Source organism: Prionailurus viverrinus, chromosome A2, assembly GCF_022837055.1.
Source record: "Prionailurus viverrinus isolate Anna chromosome A2, UM_Priviv_1.0, whole genome shotgun sequence".
Classification (NCBI taxonomy): Eukaryota; Metazoa; Chordata; class Mammalia; order Carnivora; family Felidae; genus Prionailurus; species Prionailurus viverrinus.
Window position 1 is genome coordinate 102,249,809 of NC_062562.1, and position 18,898 is coordinate 102,268,706.

The 18,898-nt window shown below is 40.1% G+C and overlaps 1 protein-coding gene across 15 annotated transcripts in view; it reads right to left on the reverse strand.

Moving 5' to 3' along the window:
* ICA1 (islet cell autoantigen 1) overlaps positions 1-18,898 on the reverse strand; it is a 193,181-nt gene that overhangs the window by 141,952 nt on the left and 32,331 nt on the right. For 4 of the 15 annotated variants that reach the window (XM_047843224.1, XM_047843113.1, XM_047843108.1 and 1 more), the window contains exon 1: positions 13,114-13,272. The exons of 2 other annotated variants lie outside the window; for them this stretch is intronic. In XM_047843224.1, coding sequence (XP_047699180.1) covers positions 13,114-13,272 — 159 coding nt within the window. Of the gene's footprint in view, positions 1-5,087; positions 5,158-12,759; positions 12,864-13,113; positions 13,273-13,836; positions 14,017-18,898 lie in introns of those variants that run through there. 9 more of the 15 variants (XM_047843214.1, XM_047843180.1, XM_047843160.1 and 6 more) reach the window with 8 other exon arrangements.

Genomic DNA, 18,898 nt, shown 5'->3' on the forward strand with positions numbered 1-18,898 from the left:
TTGTTGAATCACTATGTTACACACCTGAAAATAGTAACGCTATATATCAATTACACTTCAATAATAAAAATTAAAACTAATGGAAAATCAAAGAATTAAAAACTAAATGAAATAACATGGGGACCTATGATCCAGGGAGGTGACTAATGGGTCTGAGAAAACAAAGCCAAGGAGCTTCAGAGCCAAGGCTTCAATGAGGGCTCCTGATGGCTTGCCTAATGAAAACAATATAAATCTGTCAGAGGTTCTAGGGACTGAGTTAAAAAATAACTTAATGTTTGTACATTTCTGTTGCTCCAAGTCATTTTTCACCTTTTTTTTCCCCGGAGGATTATCTCTGGTCACTTTTTTTATGTCAATGATTTTTATAATTTTCTACAAAGAGAAGGAAGTGTACGTTTTAAGTATAAATGCTAAAACAGTTTCAGTAAAAACAGAAAAATGATTCCTCCAGACGTAATTAACTATATTATTTTTAAAACACATACTGATTCAATCACACTCACACATAGTTGAAAGATTCCTACAGAGGGTGGGAAGTTGAAGTAGCCTTCCATGCTTTCAAAAGCTAAATATTAATTAAAGTAACATCATTTTGGGGCCTGGATGGCTCAGTTGGTAGAGCATGTGACTCTTGATCTGAGGGTTATGATTTCGAGCCCCATGCTGGGTGCAAAGTTTACTTAATAAAAAATATATATTAATAAAGTGATGTGATTTTGAGTAGCATTTACAGGTGTTTTTCCTATCTCTCAGATACCACATAGCTTTTCTGTGCATATTTTGATAAAGTTATGATTACTTGAGCATTCTATGTAACTTTAAATGGGATTCTGTTTTTAGTTGAGTTTTGTCTCCTGCAAGTGATTTCTGACACTTCACAAATTTGCAAGTAAAAGTCAAACACAATCATGCTTCAATTTTGTGAGTCAGCAAACCTTATGAGAGGAAAATAGATTTCTTAACCTTATTTAAGGCAGCTAAAAGATGAGTGAGTTTTTATTTAAGCCCTACACCTGCAAATCATTGTTAAAATCTGCATTTTCTGTTAGTGAACTGGAGTCTTAGGATGTTTTTAAATGATCATTTAATTCACATTGATATAGCTCAGATACTACATACAGGCATTAGTTAAGCTTAATGCTTCCCTAAACCTATTAAAACCACATTCCTAAAGTAAAATTTTTAATGTCAAAATATTTGTCTCCCAATACAAAATAAAAGCCACTAAACCCATGATCATGCTGCACATTTGTGCCTTCTTCAAGTCACTTCACCTATCTTACCTCACTTTGCTTGTCTGTGGAACAGTAGACCAGGCTAGCTGACATGTTGGATGTCCTCAGTCACAAAAACTATAAAGCTGACTTTAATTAAGTTTAAAGACATTTATATCTAAGAGAAAGCTTCAAGATAATGAACACATCTTCCTTTTTAAAGATGAGCTAATTGAGGCTCTAAAAATGGGGAAGTTCTCAAGAAGGAAAGCTGGAATTGAAACACTAATCTCTTATTAGCAACCTGGTGCTCTCCTCAGCTTCTCCCTCTTTCCCAAGAGATATTTCTCAAAGGAAAATATCCAACACAGCATTTCATATTCTAAGAAACTAAAAAAAGAACAAGTCAAGATATTCTCTAAAAGACCATCATCCTCACCATTAATGTTAGTTTAAAATGTTATGTTCCCACAAAACAAACAAACCGCAAAACTCAAATAGCTCATTGGGGTGACTGGGTGATTCAGTCAGTTAAGCATCTAACTTAAGCTCAGGTCATGATCTCAAGGTTTGTGGGTTCAAGCCCTGTGTCAGGCTCTGCACTGACAGCTCAGAGCCTGGAGCCTGCTTCGGATTCTGTGTGTCTCTCTCTGCCCCTTCCCTGCTCTCTGTCTCTGTCTCTCTCAAAAATAATAAACATTAAAAAAAATAAGAAAAAAAACCTCAAACAGCTCAGAAGGGGCATGAGTTAGATTTTGCTCATCTCTTATTTTTTTTTTTTATTTTTTTTTTCAACATTTATTTATTTTTGGGACAGAGAGAGACAGAGCATGAACGGGGGAGGGACAGAGACAGAGGGAGACACAGAATCTGAAACAGGCTCCAGGCTCTGAGCCATCAGCCCAGAGCCTGACGCGGGGCTCGAACTCACGGACCGCGAGATCGTGACCTGGCTGAAGTCGGACGTTTAACCGACTGCGCCACCCAGGCGCCCCGCTCATCTCTTATTTAAAGAACAGCTTGCAAAGGACAATCAATGGTGAATTTTCTGCTACAACAACAACAAAAAAAAAACATGGCAGAAATAACAAAGAAGCTGGCATTTGAAAACAACAAACCTTAAAGAAATCCACAAGAACAAATAATATAAAATGGATTAAAAGACTAGAGACAGGAAAAGAAAAACTAGGTTGTCTTTGCTAAAGAAAAGATTTTTGAAAACCCTTGCTTATAAACTGTACTCACCTTTGATTTTATTTAGGTTGGTTTACATAACTTTCAAAGGTCAATTCAAATTTAGCATACAGATTTTAATCTCTAGTACTTATGGTAGTTTTTTCTCTAAAACCTCAACTTCAAAAGGTGAAATAGGAAGGAACACCAGAGTCAGATAAAGTTTGCAATCACCTCCTACAAAGAAATACTGTATATTCTTCAACTGCCAGCACAGAATATTATTAAATGATAGTAATACATGTTTTCCTTAAATTATAGTTTAAAACTGCATTTACAATTGGAAAACTCTTAACAATTTAAAAAAAATTTATAGAAGAATTATCTGAAATAAGTGTATCTTTTAACATTGTGTTGTCCAAATACAGTAACTGCTAGCCACATATGGATATTGACACTTGAAAGATGGCTAGTCTGAATATAGATATGCTTTTAGTCTACACTGGATTTTGAAGACTTAGTATATCCCCCCAAATGGTAAAATGGCTCACTGATAAATCTACATTTTATTTATATTTAATATTCATATAAAGTATATATATTTTATATCAACACATTTGTATATATTCATATTTTTGATAAAAGCTGTATCAAAACATTATATGTAAATACCTACTTATACATCCTATTTTATATTTAATTATATTTTATATGTTATATGTGTATTTTTGTATTTTATGTTAAAATGATACTTTGAATATATTGGGTTAAATAAAATATATTTAGCCAAATTATGGAAAGAGCCTAAATGTCCATCAACTAATGAATGGATAAAGAAGTTGTGGTTTATATATACAATGGAATACTACTAGGCAATGAGAAAGAATGAAATGTGGCCTTTTGTAGCAACGTGGATGGAACTGGAGAGTGTCATGCTAAGTGAAATAAGTCATACAGAGAAAGACAGATACCATATGTTTTCACTCTTATGTGGATCCTGAGAAACTTAACAGAAGACTATGGGGGAGGGGAAGGGGAAAAAAAAGTTAGAGAGGGAGGGAGCCAAACCATAAGAGACTCTTAAAAACTGAGAATAAACTGAGGGTTGATGGGGGGTGGGAGGGAGGGGAAAGTGGGTGATGGGCATTGAGGAGGGCACCTGTTGGGATGAGCACTGGGTGTTGCATGGAAACCAATTTGACAATAAATTTCATATTAAAAAAATCAAAAAATAAATAAAATAAAATATATTATCTAATTTCACCTGTTCCCTTTTAGTTTTTTAAACGTGTCAACTAGTACTTTTTAAATTGCATATGTGGCTGCTATTATATTTTCGCATACATCCTTGGTCTAAGACATTGAGCAAATTAGCAAAGAGAAATTAATTTCATAATTCAAGTCACCAACATTCTGTACAGATACAAATACCTTTAAATAGTTCTTTCTCCCTAGAAGCTCCGATAATTATTGTCAGAAATGTCATTACAAAAATAAAATTTCATATATTTAAATATATATGTATATATACAAAGACTGTAGATGTGTGTATACAGACACACGTTTATACAGTCTTTTTAAATGACCTACATAATGACTGCATCCAATTTTCATAATAAATTGCTTTAAAAAGGTCCAAATCTATGTATAAAATGTACTAAGAGTTTCAAATCAGATTCATGGAAATAAAAAGTAGATAAACTACTATAAGACCATCAAAAAAAATTCAAAAATGAAAAGATAAAGTCTCTCTCTCTCTCTACGTGTATATATATACATATGCCACATAAATATATACCTACAAATATAAAGTGTATATACATATTTACAAATGAAATAAATTATATATAATTCATATACAAATATATAGAAATATATGAATGGTTAATAATATTACAGGCATGATGGAAGTATGTGAATGTAGTGACCACAACTCTACGAAATTACACACAGGCATAATGTCAGCAACTGGAGTAATTAGGGAGACATTAATGTTTACAAAGCTCATTATTTAACATTAAATTTATAAGGTGAAGTACAGCATAGAGATGATCAAATAATTTCTTATGTTTTCACAGGATCACTGAAAGCTAGGAAGAATTTATAGATCATTTAGTATAATTTCCTGTTTTCGCAGGGGGGAAAGAACTAAGGCTCAGGGCTGAACAAAATTTCCAAGGCACAGAGTAAACCTTTTTTGTTAGTCTTAAATTACCGAAATACGCACACACCAGCAAGTAGTTTAAAAATGTCTACGCTATGCACAGGTCCTGTAAACAAACTACCACAGCTCCTTTCTCTGGAAATGGCGTGTATTCAAGGACTTTCTTAGTAAGGTTGCAGCTGCTAACTCATGTTTGGGTTTGGGCTGGCTTCAGAGCAAGGGATGAAGGCAGCCCAGGTAGGGGAGGGGGGAGAAGCAATGGGACCTTAAAATAGAAGTCAGGAGCAAAGAGAAGCAGACAGAAAAGAAGTTCTGTATTTTCACATGTCACAACCAACAGAGCCCCCCTTGCCTACACTGCGTCATCTAGCTGATGGTGAGAACTAGTCAAAGATCTCTTTCACAGATTCTCTCTAGTTTCTTAGGGAGGAAACTTACAAGATTAAATAGCAGAAACACCCAGAGTGAATAAGGCACAAAACTGTTTTTTGTTTTTGATGAGGATCAGAAAAGACAGGGCCATGAGCATATACCTGGTAGTGTAGGTGGAATAACCAGGAAGTAGTCAAAGGGGCACAGGTCCAAGTCAGGAGTGCAGAGAAAAGAGAAGCAGGAAGCAGAAAGGAGGGAGTGGTGTGGCACCAATGCAAAGTTTACCTACTTCACAATGATGCCTGTGCTGCCTATGTCAACAATGAGGAGGGAGCATTAGATACAAAGATACAAATCCTGGCCTTCAAGGAGCAGCAGGTGGAAGAAAACTCCCTAGAGTGATGACCAGTCTCCCTCCTCATTCACTGTAGGGCATCACAGCTCTTGGCATTGCGCTAGGCACCTCCTCTCATAGCCTCCACTCTTCTTGCACCACTGCTCATTTCTTTGGAACTATCCAGCATCATGACTATAACTACTGCTGTTTCCTTCTTTCTGTCTGGAAGGGACAGGTCTCACTCCCTCCACCCTTTCTCACCTTGCTCAGATAGCTGAAGACAGAATTAGCTACTATTGTTGACTGGAGTGTTCCAGAAAGCAATGTGGAAGCTGAACATTGTGTATGACACAGCTTCACTCTGCAGCTTTCACAGTGCTTGCTGGAGTACTCTCTCTAGGAATTCCTCTTGGAGCCCTGATATGCCATGCTATGAGGCCATACAGAGACACTCCAGCAACAGTCAACAATTAGCCATCTTTGCTGTACCTGCCCATCTATTATCCCTTCCCTTCAAGTTAATCAACCTCCCTTTCTGCCCTTAGCTCATATTCTTCAACCTCTTCCTCCAGTTACCAATCTTCCTTCTCTTCACTGAGTTCTTCTAAGCCCACATAGTCTGGTTCCCTTCTCTATCATGCTACAGAAAGTTTTTCACTAGGAACCCAATTTAAATGCTCATCTCACTTGACCTTTGGCTAAGCTCTCCTTCCTTGATTTCTCAGCAAACACTCTACACTTTTGAATCTTTTCTAATTTCTTTGTTAGCTCCTCTTTCTCTGTATCCACATCTCATAGATCAGTGATCTGGAAGGTTCCAACCTTGGTTGTCTTCTTTCACACTTTACCTGCCTCTCTAGGTGATTTAATCCACTTCTGTGGCTTCAACCAACAGCTGTATATGTCGATGACATCAAAATTAAACACCTCTCCAGATGTCGCAGTAGGAAGATGGAAATATGGATCTGGTACTCTAGAGAGGTATTTAAATTCCCATCTCTGTATTGGAATCTTCACCTGGATGTCCCACAGGCATTTCAGATTCAGCACATCTACAACTGAACTTATCTCTCTCCATGTGCATCTCCAAATTGTTCTTTTGGCCTGTGGTCCCTATGTTAATTACCGGCACAAAACCCACTAAATGGTCTAAGCTGGAAATGTGACTTCTCTCTCATCTTTTGCAGGCAGTCTCCAAGTTCTCTCCAATCTACCTCCTAAAAAGCTATTTTAAAAAAATGTTTGTTTGTTTGTTTAGAGAGTGAGCGAGCAGAGGAGGGGCAGAGAGAGAAGTCAAAGCAGGCTCTGCATTGACAGCAGGGCTCAACCTCATGAACCCTGAGATCACGACCTCAGCTGAAATCAAGAGTCAGAGCTTAACTGACTGAGCCACCCAGGTGCCCCCTTCCTAAAAAGCTATTAAATGCATCTTCTCTTTTCTATGTTGACAGCCAGGACTTAGTCGAGGACTTCAGAGGCAACACTATACCTAAATCTGCCCACTCCAATCTTTTATACCCTGGTCTGAACTACTACTATAACATGCAGATCTAATCATGCTGCCTTCCCACTCCAAATGCTTTAATTGCTTTCTCTTGCCGCTAGAGAAATTCCAAAATTCTTAGCAAAAAAACCCCAATGCAAAATTCAAAAATTTTACTACACTCCACACAGAACTATTCCTTCAGACCATTTCAGAATACTAGAGCTTTCCTGAATACACTATGCCTCTTGGAGGCTTTATGAAGGTTCCTTTCCCTCAAAATGTCTTCCCCTCCTTTGTCTAACTGGCAACTTACAGTGTACTTCAAGCCTGTCCTCAAATGTCACTACCTCAGTGAAGGCTTTCCTAACTGAACACCCACCCTTGCACCCCCAGGGCCATCCCACTCCTGTCCTCGATTATAGTTCTTAACTGCCCCATGCTGCTGGTACCCCGCACTCCCACTTTCCTGCACTGAGCTCATTACGTCTGCATTTCGGGCACTCCAATGCGAGTCCCTTGAGGGCAGGGACCCTAATGGGTTCATCTTTACCTTCTTACACAAAGCACAGTACCTGAAACACAGTAGGCCTTCAGAAAATATGTGCTGAACAAAGGGCAACAATTATGTGCTACCATTCACAGAGTGCTTTACATGTGTGGAACGCTTAACACCATTATCTCATGCGTGGACACAGCCACCATGGAGGTGATACCACCCCATTTTGCAAGTGAGAAAAAACACTTAGAAAGGTAAAATAAATTGCCCAAAGTCAATAACTGATAAACTTAGGTTTGCTTTTGACTCTAAGCTACTGTTTTTAACCATTCCATTCAATTCCTAGATGAAAGAGACTAGATAATGGGCTCAATTTCTATAAAAACAATGTCTCTTGGTTGCCGACTTAGGTGCTGTGTTAGTCCTAAATCCATTACCATCATGGTTCTTGTGCACAAGAAAACCTTGATGATGGACTCCTAGTGGCTTTCAGGCTTCTCAACACTAAGAAGAGGAAGCACCGGGGCACCTGGGTGGCTCAGTCGGTTGAACGTCCAACTTTAGCTCAGGTCATGATCTCGCAGACTGTGAGTTTGAGCCCCACATCCGACTCTGTGCTGACAACTCAGAGCCTGGAGCCTGTTTCAGATTCTCTGCCCCTGCCCCACTCACGCTTTGTCTTTCTTTCTCTCACAAATAAACAAACATTAAAAAAATTTTTTTTTAAAAGAAGAGGAAGCACCATTTATTACAATTATCTCCTTGGTCTCTGGCTTAGGATGCACTTTTCTAGAAACACGGAGAGAAGGCTAGATTTCTCCTAAGTACCAACAGGTTTCAGACGTTGGTGTAACATTCATGCCCTATCCTGGGAACAGAGAAGTGGGTGTGAGAGATCATGATGGTGGCAAGTAATGGAATGGATTTTAATGGGTGTGCTGGAAGTAGCTGCAGGGCTCTGTAGTCCCTCCTTGTACAATACTCTCACCACTAGAACAACAGGACCTTTCCACTCCCAAATCTAGACTCTCAGGGTTGACAACATACCATTATGTACATGCTCAGTGATTCATCCCTGGACACATGTACTTCTTGTTTCTGACCCCACAGTACGGTACTGCATTCAGGTATCCTTTTCAGTCATCCTCTTTTAATTCTACTTGTTTTCTGTTAAATGCATTCTAAAATTGACTTCTTCAATTTTCTCTAATTCTAATGACATTTTACTCTCAGTTCTCTATTTTCTAATACCTCCACCACCTCTACAACTATCCAGCACACAACTGAAACCAGTCCTGTGCTTACCCTGATTAATTCATTTAATTCTGTCAACTCACAGATGATCAAAACTGCCCAAGGTCACTCAGCTAGTAAGGACACACACGTACACTGGGCTCCAGACATGAGGACTATTTGCCAGTATTCTCTTTGTAACCTGTTTACTGTGTTGGGAACTCTCTGTCTCTACTCTTAACCTTTTTCACCTGCCAAATTCCTATTGGTTTTTTAAGGTTTAACTCAGGGGTCACCTCCTCCATGGATTTCTCAGGTTTTCTATATTTGTGTGTTCTCTCACTCTCTATCATCCGGGTAAGATGCCTTGGCCATGGGCTTCATCCCCTCCCTGTTTACGGTTAAGTGTAATTAGCAGACTCTTCTATCCCCCTTATTAGGTTGTAAACTCCTTCAGAGCAGGGCAGGGTCTGGGTCTTGACCTGGGATTCCCAGTACTAGCACAGTGTGTAACATATGGCATACACATAACAAATGTTGAGTAGTGACCCCACTTCCCTGCTTTGGCCATCTGCACTAGCAAGAAAAGACTTATCATGAGCAAAGCCATTTTCTCAGTTCTTCATGAACTCACCGTCTCACTAGGTTTACACTGGGACAAGGAGTTGCTATTAGTTGAGGAACTACCACTTCTCAGACACTGAGCTGTATGTTTTGTGCATTATCCTGCCAGGTCAACAGCATTCTCACTTTATGGATGAAACTCAAAATCAGTTATCCTATCCTGTATGACTGTCCATACAGTCATACAGAAGGAAGGCTTTGTTTAAAAGTATTATAAAATGCTGTTATGTACAGCCCGGTCCTGGAGAGATTCATTAGTATTTGAAATTACTTACACACATATGTACACACACATCTACTGTATCAATTTAGATGTTGGAGTAGTGAAAACATGGTTAACTAGGGTTTATAGAGGTTCAAGACAGTTCTACCATATGCATTCTCTAGGTAAATCATGCCTGTAGTCTTCAGTTTCTATCAGATAAAGAGGGATTATAATACCTACTTAGTTCAAAGGGGTTGAATATAAAAAAAGATCATGTTTGCTTTGTTAAAACAATGGTTGGAGGCCCATTTGAGAGCAATACGCTGGATGAAGAGTTTAGAGCAGTGTTTCTCAGAGTGGTGGCATCAGAGCCACATGAAGTGTTAACAGCAGATGGGAGAAGCCAGGCGAGGAGTCCACATTTAACAAGTTCCCAAATGATCCTATGGGACACAAAAGTTTGATAAATACCAGGTTAGGACAATGCTTCTCAAGATTTAATGTACACATGAATCACTTGGAGATCTTGTTAAAATGCAGATTTGAATTCAAGGAGCCTGGGGGGTGGGGGGAGGGCAGGTTGAGATACCGCATGTCTAACAAGCTCCCAGGGGAAGCCAATGTTACTGGTCTATGGATCACATTTGAGTGGCAGGGGGTTGGAAGATCTATTCCCACTGGAACAAATTAGCTTTGCTTTGTTCCTGGACCACAGATTGAATCTCCCAGCCTCAGGGAGTATTCCGGAAAGCCCAGGCCCTTAGTATTGCTACAACACACTTGAACTGTTCAAAACCAAATTGGAACGCATTCCCTATCTCAGGAGAAGAGCAGTAGCATCCTCTCCAGACACAGATAGCACATAGGTTTAGCACTATTACTCACTATTACTTGAGTCCTATTTACTGTGCAAAGCACTTAAATGTATTATTTGTAATTCTGACTACAACCCTACAAGGTCGATATTCTTGCTCTGTAGATAAGGAAATGATGACATCTATAGAGAGCCTAAGTTACTTGCTCAAAGTCACATGGCTAGTTGGGGGTTGCAGCTGGGCTTCCAATCCTGCTCTTTTGGGATTCAAAGCCTATGTGCCCTCTGCACATCCTCCATGATGCTAGCTAGGTATGATTGTGGTACAAAATGTGACAGCTTAGGGAAAAAATGGGAAAAAACATTTTCTCCTCTATCAGTCTTTGAGTTCAAGGCTCTGCCAAGGCAGATTCCAGAAGGTGGTGAGGATGGGGATAGGGTTAATTAATTAGTGATCTGTAATACCTTATGAACAATAACATGCAGATTGCATCTTTGTCCATGGTCCCCATAAATCTGATAATACAGATGGAATAAAAAGGACATCTGTGACCAGTGCACTAATCCTAAATGTTGCCACCTACCCTCAGGCTTCTAGCTGTGGAACTCAACCAATAACAAGGAAAAGTTCTTTCTGATCCTTATGGCCTATCGACTTTTTCACCTTCTCGTATATGTGGCTTCTGTAACCCTGAACTTCACACCAATTCAGGTTGACCCTACCATGTCACTTCATGGTTGCCACACTTCCCTGCCTCTGATAAAACTGCTTGCACCTGAAAAAAAAAGAGGACTGTTTAGTCAAATATATTGAAAGTGCAGCAATCTTGAAGATTTTCTTTTGAATAACACAATCTTCTGTATTTGTCATAAGGTTGACATGTAGAGAAATGCATAGCAATAAAGATGCTCAGAGAAATCAGATACTCAAGTGTACCAAATGGAGGAAAGACAGCTATGAATTAAACTCTCTAGGCATTTACTGTCCAGTGCCTTTACCATTTAATGACCCATGGGGGGAGGATCCACACTCAGTTTTTTAAACCCCAGGTTGTGTAACTGTCATTTTCCAAACACATATCTTTAATGACAGAACTGTTTACCTATATAATGCAAAATAATACAACTGAAAAGCCACATCTCCTGTAATTATATACATGGTAATCTAAAACCAGACAGTGATATTTGAACTATTAAGAATTATAAACTGATTTTGCCCCTATTGTATTCTCTACACATGACGTTTCAAAAATAAAGACCGAAACCTAAAAACAAACTGGTTTGAAACCCACTTTAAAGTATTTTTAGACTGGTGTGTGTGATTTAAATAGAAGCTAAGAAACTGAGTCTGGAACATTGATCTCGTTTATAAGCATTTCTTATTTCACTCCCAAACCCCAGGAACAGTTCAGATCTCAGAAAATGTAAACCAAAGGTCCACAGAAACCAATTTGAGATTTTTCTGGAGAGACTACTGAAATGTTTGGACGGGAACATGTTTGCAATGAGTCATAATTTATAAGATCTTAATGGCCAATGCCTTCGGTGCCTTTCTTCCTACATTCAATATCATTCTCAAACCAGCTGGTGATACATTTTCCAGGCCCTAATGATTTTTATGAAGTTACCAGATCTGTTTCTAAGGTTGCTACCTAGCACCTTTTCTAGTGCTGATTTTGTAATGCTACCTAAACAGAAAAGAACCTGATTCTCTTCCTAAATTGCAAATCTCTCTAACCAGGCAGTTAATATCTTTCCCCAGCGAAAGGACACAGTACTTTTAAGACCCCCAAGGAGAAGCTGAGGGGACTTGGGGACATAACAAGTAAAAACAAAAAAAAGTGGAAAAGGAAGGGAAGAGGGCCTCTGGGCACAGGCAGACATAATAACAGGATATGTTCGCTTCTAGAGGAAGCAGGAGCTGCAATAGCCCGAGGGCAGGAAAGGCGGAGCCAGTAGCAACCTAAGGAAACCGGGCGCGCGAGGGTTTGCACGGACCTGGCCCACTTAGGGACTCGTGGTCCAGTCGGGTCCAAGGCTGGTGAGCACCTCACCCGCTGGAGACCAAGCTCAGGCCTCCTGGCACTAGTGGTTATAAAGAGGCACCCATCGGCTCCCTGCCACCTCCGCCAAAGATGGGAATGGGGCGAAGAGAAAAGCAAACACCAGGCACCGCGGCAGGTGAACTTGTCAACAAGTCAGCCCCAGACGCAAGTCCCTGCCCAGAAGGGACCTCGGGGTCCCGGGGCCGCAGCTGCTGGGAAGGCGAGGCACGGCGTGGGTGGAGTGGGCTGGCGTGGGTGGGGTTGCCGCGGGCGCTGGGGCAGGAGATGCGGCCCGCGCCCCGAACACTTCCCTCCCGCTCCCCCGGGATTGACGCACGCTCTCATGGCGCGCGCATCCTCCAGACCTGCCCAGGCCCGAGGGAGGAGGCGGGGGAGGGGTAGGGGCTGTAGCGGTTCCCACACGCGGACCAGGGACTGGAGGAGACGACCCGCCTGTCCGTCACCCGCCGCCCGCGGAGGGCACAGTTGGCGGCCCCAGGCTGGCGCCCCGACCTCCGCGGCTGCCGGGCGTCTCCCGCTGCAGCCTGCAGCCCGCCCGGCGCGCCCCCGCCCCGACCCCGGACGGCAGGTACCTCGGAGCCCCGGCCCCCGAGAGCCTCCTGGCCGCGGTCGGAGCGTCCCTCCAGCTCCCTCATCCGACGTCAGCGTCAGCAGAAGGCGAGGGAAGGGGCGGGGGGAGCGCAGGAACCGGCCCTTCCTGCGGCGGTCGCCGCCAGCCGGAATAGCAGCCGGCGGAGCCCGTGCGCGCCGCAGCGCAGCGCAGCGGCCGGGGGGAGCGGGCGGCCTCGCCTCCCAGCGAACGCCGGCGCCCTGGGCGCCGCCGCCTCGCCTCCCCTCCCTTCCTCTCTCCTCGGGAGACGCCCGGCAGGGCGACCCCTTCCAGCAGGACCCTGGCATCCGGAGGAGCGAGGGGGCGAAGGCCTCACCTTTTGCGGGGCGGGTCCGGGATGAGGGGGGTGAACCTCCCTCTCTCTCTCCTCCCTGGGGACTTTCCTCGACCCCCATCTCCTGGGGTATCCCCCGCTCGGATCTACCGCTCTGGGTGACCCCACCCCTGCTCTCCCGCAGGTGTTCCACGTGTCCATAGCGTTTACGTCACAATGACCTGGCCGACAGGTGGGAGCCGCAGCGAACGCCCCAGGGTTCCCTCTGCGCTGTGCATGGTGCGTCCTACTCGCTTCCACGTAAGACTCGTGTGGCTTTAGAAAACAGGAGACTAAATGACTTCAATGCCAAGAAAAGTTACAGGGGCCTTTATCTGGAAATCAACTTTGAGCTTAAAGGAGAAAGGCTATGTGGGAAAAAAAACTGTGTATGTGTATGTATATGTGTGTATATATATATATATATATATATAGTAATTTCATCTTATCAAGAAAAAAAAACAAGCTCTTGTCTTTAGAGTACCCTGCGTTGATCACACAAAGAGAAGGTGTTGCAATAGGTGCTTCCTAAAATTATGCTAAAAAGCAATCCCAATGTGTTATGTATGACTCAATCCCTGGTTATGTTATAAATTTATAACTAAGTCCATAGAGTAGTCACTGGTTGAAACAATTTAACAATGGAATGGAAGATGGTTACTGACTAATGATGCACAGCTAATATGAACAGGCTACTATGTGTCAGGAATATGCTGTATACTTTACCTTTAATCCTTGCTGTAACCCGGTGCTGTAGGTGGAGTTATTATCCCTATGTACAGATGAAGACACTGCCCAGAGTGCCTTTAAGGTGTTCAGCTCATAGCATATTCAGCAGGGAGTTGAATCCAGGGTTTTCTGAAGCATGCATAAGAGGTTTAGCTTAATCTTAGGATAGAAAGGTGCCTAACCAAGGTAGATAGAGAAAAAAGTATAGGTGATGTTAACATTTAAATAGAAAGTAAAATGATACAGCTCCATAAATTTATATAACCTTAAAAGTTGACATTATTCTTTGGATATATTCTTCAGGGATTCTGTTTGTCATAGACAGATTTGAGTTCGTTCTAGTATGTCACAAAATACAAAGCCGAGAAAACATCAAATCCTTAATAAATGTTTACAAATAAGTACTGGATTAATATGATCTACAAAATAGCAAATTGTTGAAAAGCCAAAATTCAAGAGGAACTTTGGAAGAGAAAAACATAGTTCCTATATATTTAGCTTTTATAAGAAGCACTCAAAGTAACCCATTAACAACACAGACTCAAATTATTTTTGCTGTTTGTACGAAGGAAAAAAAAAACACAAAACCCTTTAAAATAAGAAACAAAGGCTTCTTTGTGAAGGCAAGACAATTAAGATGTTTTGTTTTAAAATATTTAATTCTAAGAACCATTAATGTGTAAAAACATTATTTGGAATTTTAAAAAATATTATCTCTAACAGAATAAAGTGCTATTTCTAACATAGTAGGTGCTCCATGGATGTTGGGTGAATGTATCAATCAGTTGTTTGAAACACTGGGAAATAGATCACAAAATTTCCTGACTCCCTAATGTTCTCCTTTCCACCAGTGGTGATTTACTAGTTACATGAAAATGTATTAGAAACCCTATTTATCAAAGGCTGGCTTTGTGGAAGATACTTAAATTTGTTACAAGAAAGCCAGTAGAACACAGGTTGTTAGTGTATTCGCAGTATCTTCTCAAAATGCAGATAATTGGAACACAAGCTTTGGAGGAAATGAGTACAAAAGCTGATTTATGTAACTAATTACTCAGGTTTCTTTTACTTCGCTAAAGGCCAAGGTGAAAACTTGGGCGGTGACTCAAACAATGCAAGCGAAAAGTGGCTTTGAAGACAGTGTCTTAAGGTGAACAAATATGTTCTACAAGCAGTATCAGGTCAGCATGGCACTGAAATTCCTTGGGCTCCCAGAGAGTTTAAGGTAAATCTTTAAATGACTTTTTATCATTATTGTTGTCCTAACATTAGGATATTTCAGAAAGGAAATCATAAACTCATGCTCATTCTATATCACCACAATGAGGGTTTTTCCTTCTCATTAAAAAAAAAAAAATTGCTCCATCTATAAACTTCCATTTGTTTCTGGATATCCAGTTGTTTCAGTCTTACAAATACCTGAAACAATTTCTAAAAAGAGAATGGCTATTGAATGATGGGATCTGAAATTAAGAAAAATTATACAGTGATATACATTTTGAAGAGTGTAACAGGATGACAAAAAAACTTTTCCACAGAATAAATAAATACGTATTCAATTTAATGATTTTTTGAGAAGTTCCAAGGTTCAAGATGTGCTAATAGAACCACATGAATTAGGAATTGTGTTAGGCTGTCATTAACAGAGACCCAGAGTAGGAGTGGTTTGAATGAGATAAAGGTTTATTTTTTCTCACATTAAGGAAATTGGAAAGTAGTCTGGAGTTGGTGTGGCCTCTGATGGATCATCAGGGTTTTGACCTCCTCTCCTTTTATTTCATCATTCAAAGCAAAGCAATATTGCTTAAAGATAAAATCCAGGCAAGGATGTGGAGAAGTAGAAACCTTCATGTGTTGCTGGTGGGAATGTAAAATGTTGCAGTTGCTGTAGGAAACCATCTAGCAGTTCCTCAAATGATCAAGCATAGAGTTACCAGATGGCCCAGCAATTCTACTCCAAGGTGTATCTTTCCAAGAGAAATGAAGGCCTCTGTCCACACAAAAACTTGCACACAAATGTCTATAGAAGCATTACTCAAAATAGTCAGAAGGTGGAAACAATCCAATTGTGCATCAGTGGATGAATGGGAAACAAAATGTATTATATCTGTATAATGGAATATGATTGATTGGGCCATGAAAAAGAATGAAATACTGGTACATGCTGTAACTGGGATGAACCTTGAAAACATGCTAATTGAAGAAAGCCAGCCACAAAAGTCCATATATTATATGATTCCATTTTTGCAAAAGTCTAGGGTAGGGAAATCTACAGAGACAGGAAGTAGACTAACGATCATTTAGGGCATACACTTGTATAAGTGTATGTATGAATGTATGTATACAAACTGTTAATCTACATATAATACAGTATATTTGAGTGGACTGTTGATGTATATTTTTAGGTTGTATTTTTAATGTTCTGAGTGCCCCTTATGCTTTCAGCCAACATGAACAAATAGGGCAGAATGCCTTTCTTCCTTTTGGGAACCATAATGCAAATGAGTGCCTTACCACTCATCTGGACAGATAATTATAGTTTCCTACTTCTCCTTTTATTTTCTGACTCATCTTTGACAGCATCATATATACTTATGGTACCTGTTTTAGAGTCAGATGCTAAGATAGAGCTTAAGCTACTGTTTTTATCAATAATAATAATAAGAGCTATACATATAAATCTCTTCAAAGCTCAAGTCATTAATAAGACAAAAATCACTTCTCCTGGAGTTGCTGGGAGATTAAAATTAGATAATCTGTAAGAATAAGTTTAGGAAAAACTGATGTTTTAAAAATTATTACTGGGGTGCCTGGGTGGCTCAGTTGGTTGAGCATCCAACTTCAGCTTGGGTCATGATCTTGCAGTTCATGAGTTCGAGCCCCACATCGAACTCTGTGCTGACAGCTTGGAGTCTGGAGTCTGCTTCGGATTGTGTCTCCGTCTCTCTCTCTGCCCTTCCCCCACTCGTGTGCACGCACGCGCTCTCTCTCTCTCTCTCTCTCTCTCTCTCTTTAAAAAATAAATAAACATTAAAAAAAAACTTATTATCAAACTTACTGTCTGATTTTATTGGTGATAGAAATTTAACTTAAACTAAATTTTATTGGCAAAAATGAAATCATTTATTCCCTGTATTGTGTAATACTTAAAGAGGAATTAGATGTACTCAACTAAGTATCTTGACCAATTTTGGTTTAATTTTTATCACCATTTGTGCTCTTTCATAGCAAAATAAAGCTTTTATACTCTCAGTAGAGCTAGCTATGTCTTCAAGCAAATTTGCATGCACATGTGAAAATAGAACAAATGTTTAATTAAAGCATTAACTTTTGTTAATTAAAATTAACTTCCTTTCCCTTCAAAATTAAGGCTTCAATGAAGGGAGGAGATTTATTTTACACCGAAGAGAAAGGTAATTATTTTCATTCCCATACCAGCTTAGATTTTTGGGTAAATAACACCCTGCCTCTTCACTCCCAGTATCACCCATTGGAACTTATGCAAGAATAATGCTGATGATAACATCAAATGGGACATCTTATCCACTATTTTGTCTGTCATGTATCTTCTGGTATAATTCTGCTTTTGACTAGGAACTATGTTGCAGTTGGGGCAAACCTCAGCCCAGGGTTCAGAGCTCTGCCTCTGGTCTCATACGTGAGACTATGTCCCCCAAGGCAGACATAGGGCTAATGACCCCTTAAAGGGTCACTGTCTGGTAAGGAATAGGGTTTACCTGAAAGAATAGGATGGAACTTTCTAGGTCTTTGGTCTTCTCCTCCTCGCCAGAGGGACAATTTAAAAGAATCACTAAGAACCCTGGTGCAGATAATAAAGGTAATTCAGGTGAAGCATGGACTAAACGTTTGGTTTAATCATGAGGTTAAGAGGCTGATTTAGGACTATAAACCGTATTTCCTAACTCCCAATCAGATGCACTTTTCCTCTTCTAGTTTTAACTCTGTCACTAACTTACTTTAGCAGAGATTGTTAATCGTTTCCCAGTATTTTTTCTCCCCACACCCACAGTAATATAAATTTCAGCTGAGTATACATTGTTGCCCAGTTGTGGACTATATTTTCTAGCTTCCCTGGCTTCAAGGTATGGTCATGTGACCAGGCTTTAGCCAGTAGAATATGACTGAAAGACACATATGTAACTTTTGGGTCATGCTGTTGAAAGAAACACACCCTCACCTTTATCTTGCCCCTTTCTCACTGGTTGGATCACCTTTGGCCATGAAGGTGAGGGCAATATATTGGTGATAGCAAAAAACTTGGATTCCTGACCACTTGATCTGCCACACTGCTCTGGTCCTCCTGCATGGGTTATTTTATGAGAAGGAAATAAAGTCCAGTATTTTTTAAGCCACTATGTTTCTTCGATATTATTACAACCCAGCCTTTATCCTAATAAATTCGTCTACTCCATGATGTTGGATTAGATCTTCATTTTCCATGAAGTTTATATTCTAAAACAATGTTTCTCAATCTGTGGGTCACAGGACCTCAATTTGAGGGCCTTTGGTGTTAATACAAAGGGATATGGATCTTTAACCAGTAACATCTGCAGATAAAACACCTGCTTCAGAAATAAAAATTGTGATTTTTGAAATACATATTACGTGATTATAAAACAAAAGTTTTTCAAAATTAGTGAATTTCTTGAAATGCAGGTAATGAATCTTTTAGCTTTGTTCATTTGAAAAAGTCTATTTCACCTTTGTTTTTGAAGTACTTTTTCACTGGTAAAGAATGCCAGTTGACATTTTTTTCTTCAGTACTTTAAAGATGTTGCTATGTTGTGTTCTAGCTTATATTGTTTCAGGCATGAAATCTGTCATCTTTATCTTTGGTCCTCTGTGTCTTATTTTTGGCCACTTTTTAACATTATTTTCCCTTATAAGTAGTTTTACAAAACTTGATTACGATGTCCTTGGTATTGTTTTTTTTCTTATAGTTTTCGGTTTGTTGAGCTTCTCAGTGCTGTGAGTTTCTTGTTTAATTCGAACTGCGAAAAACTTCAACCATACCCAGAATAACCAACACAATATTGAA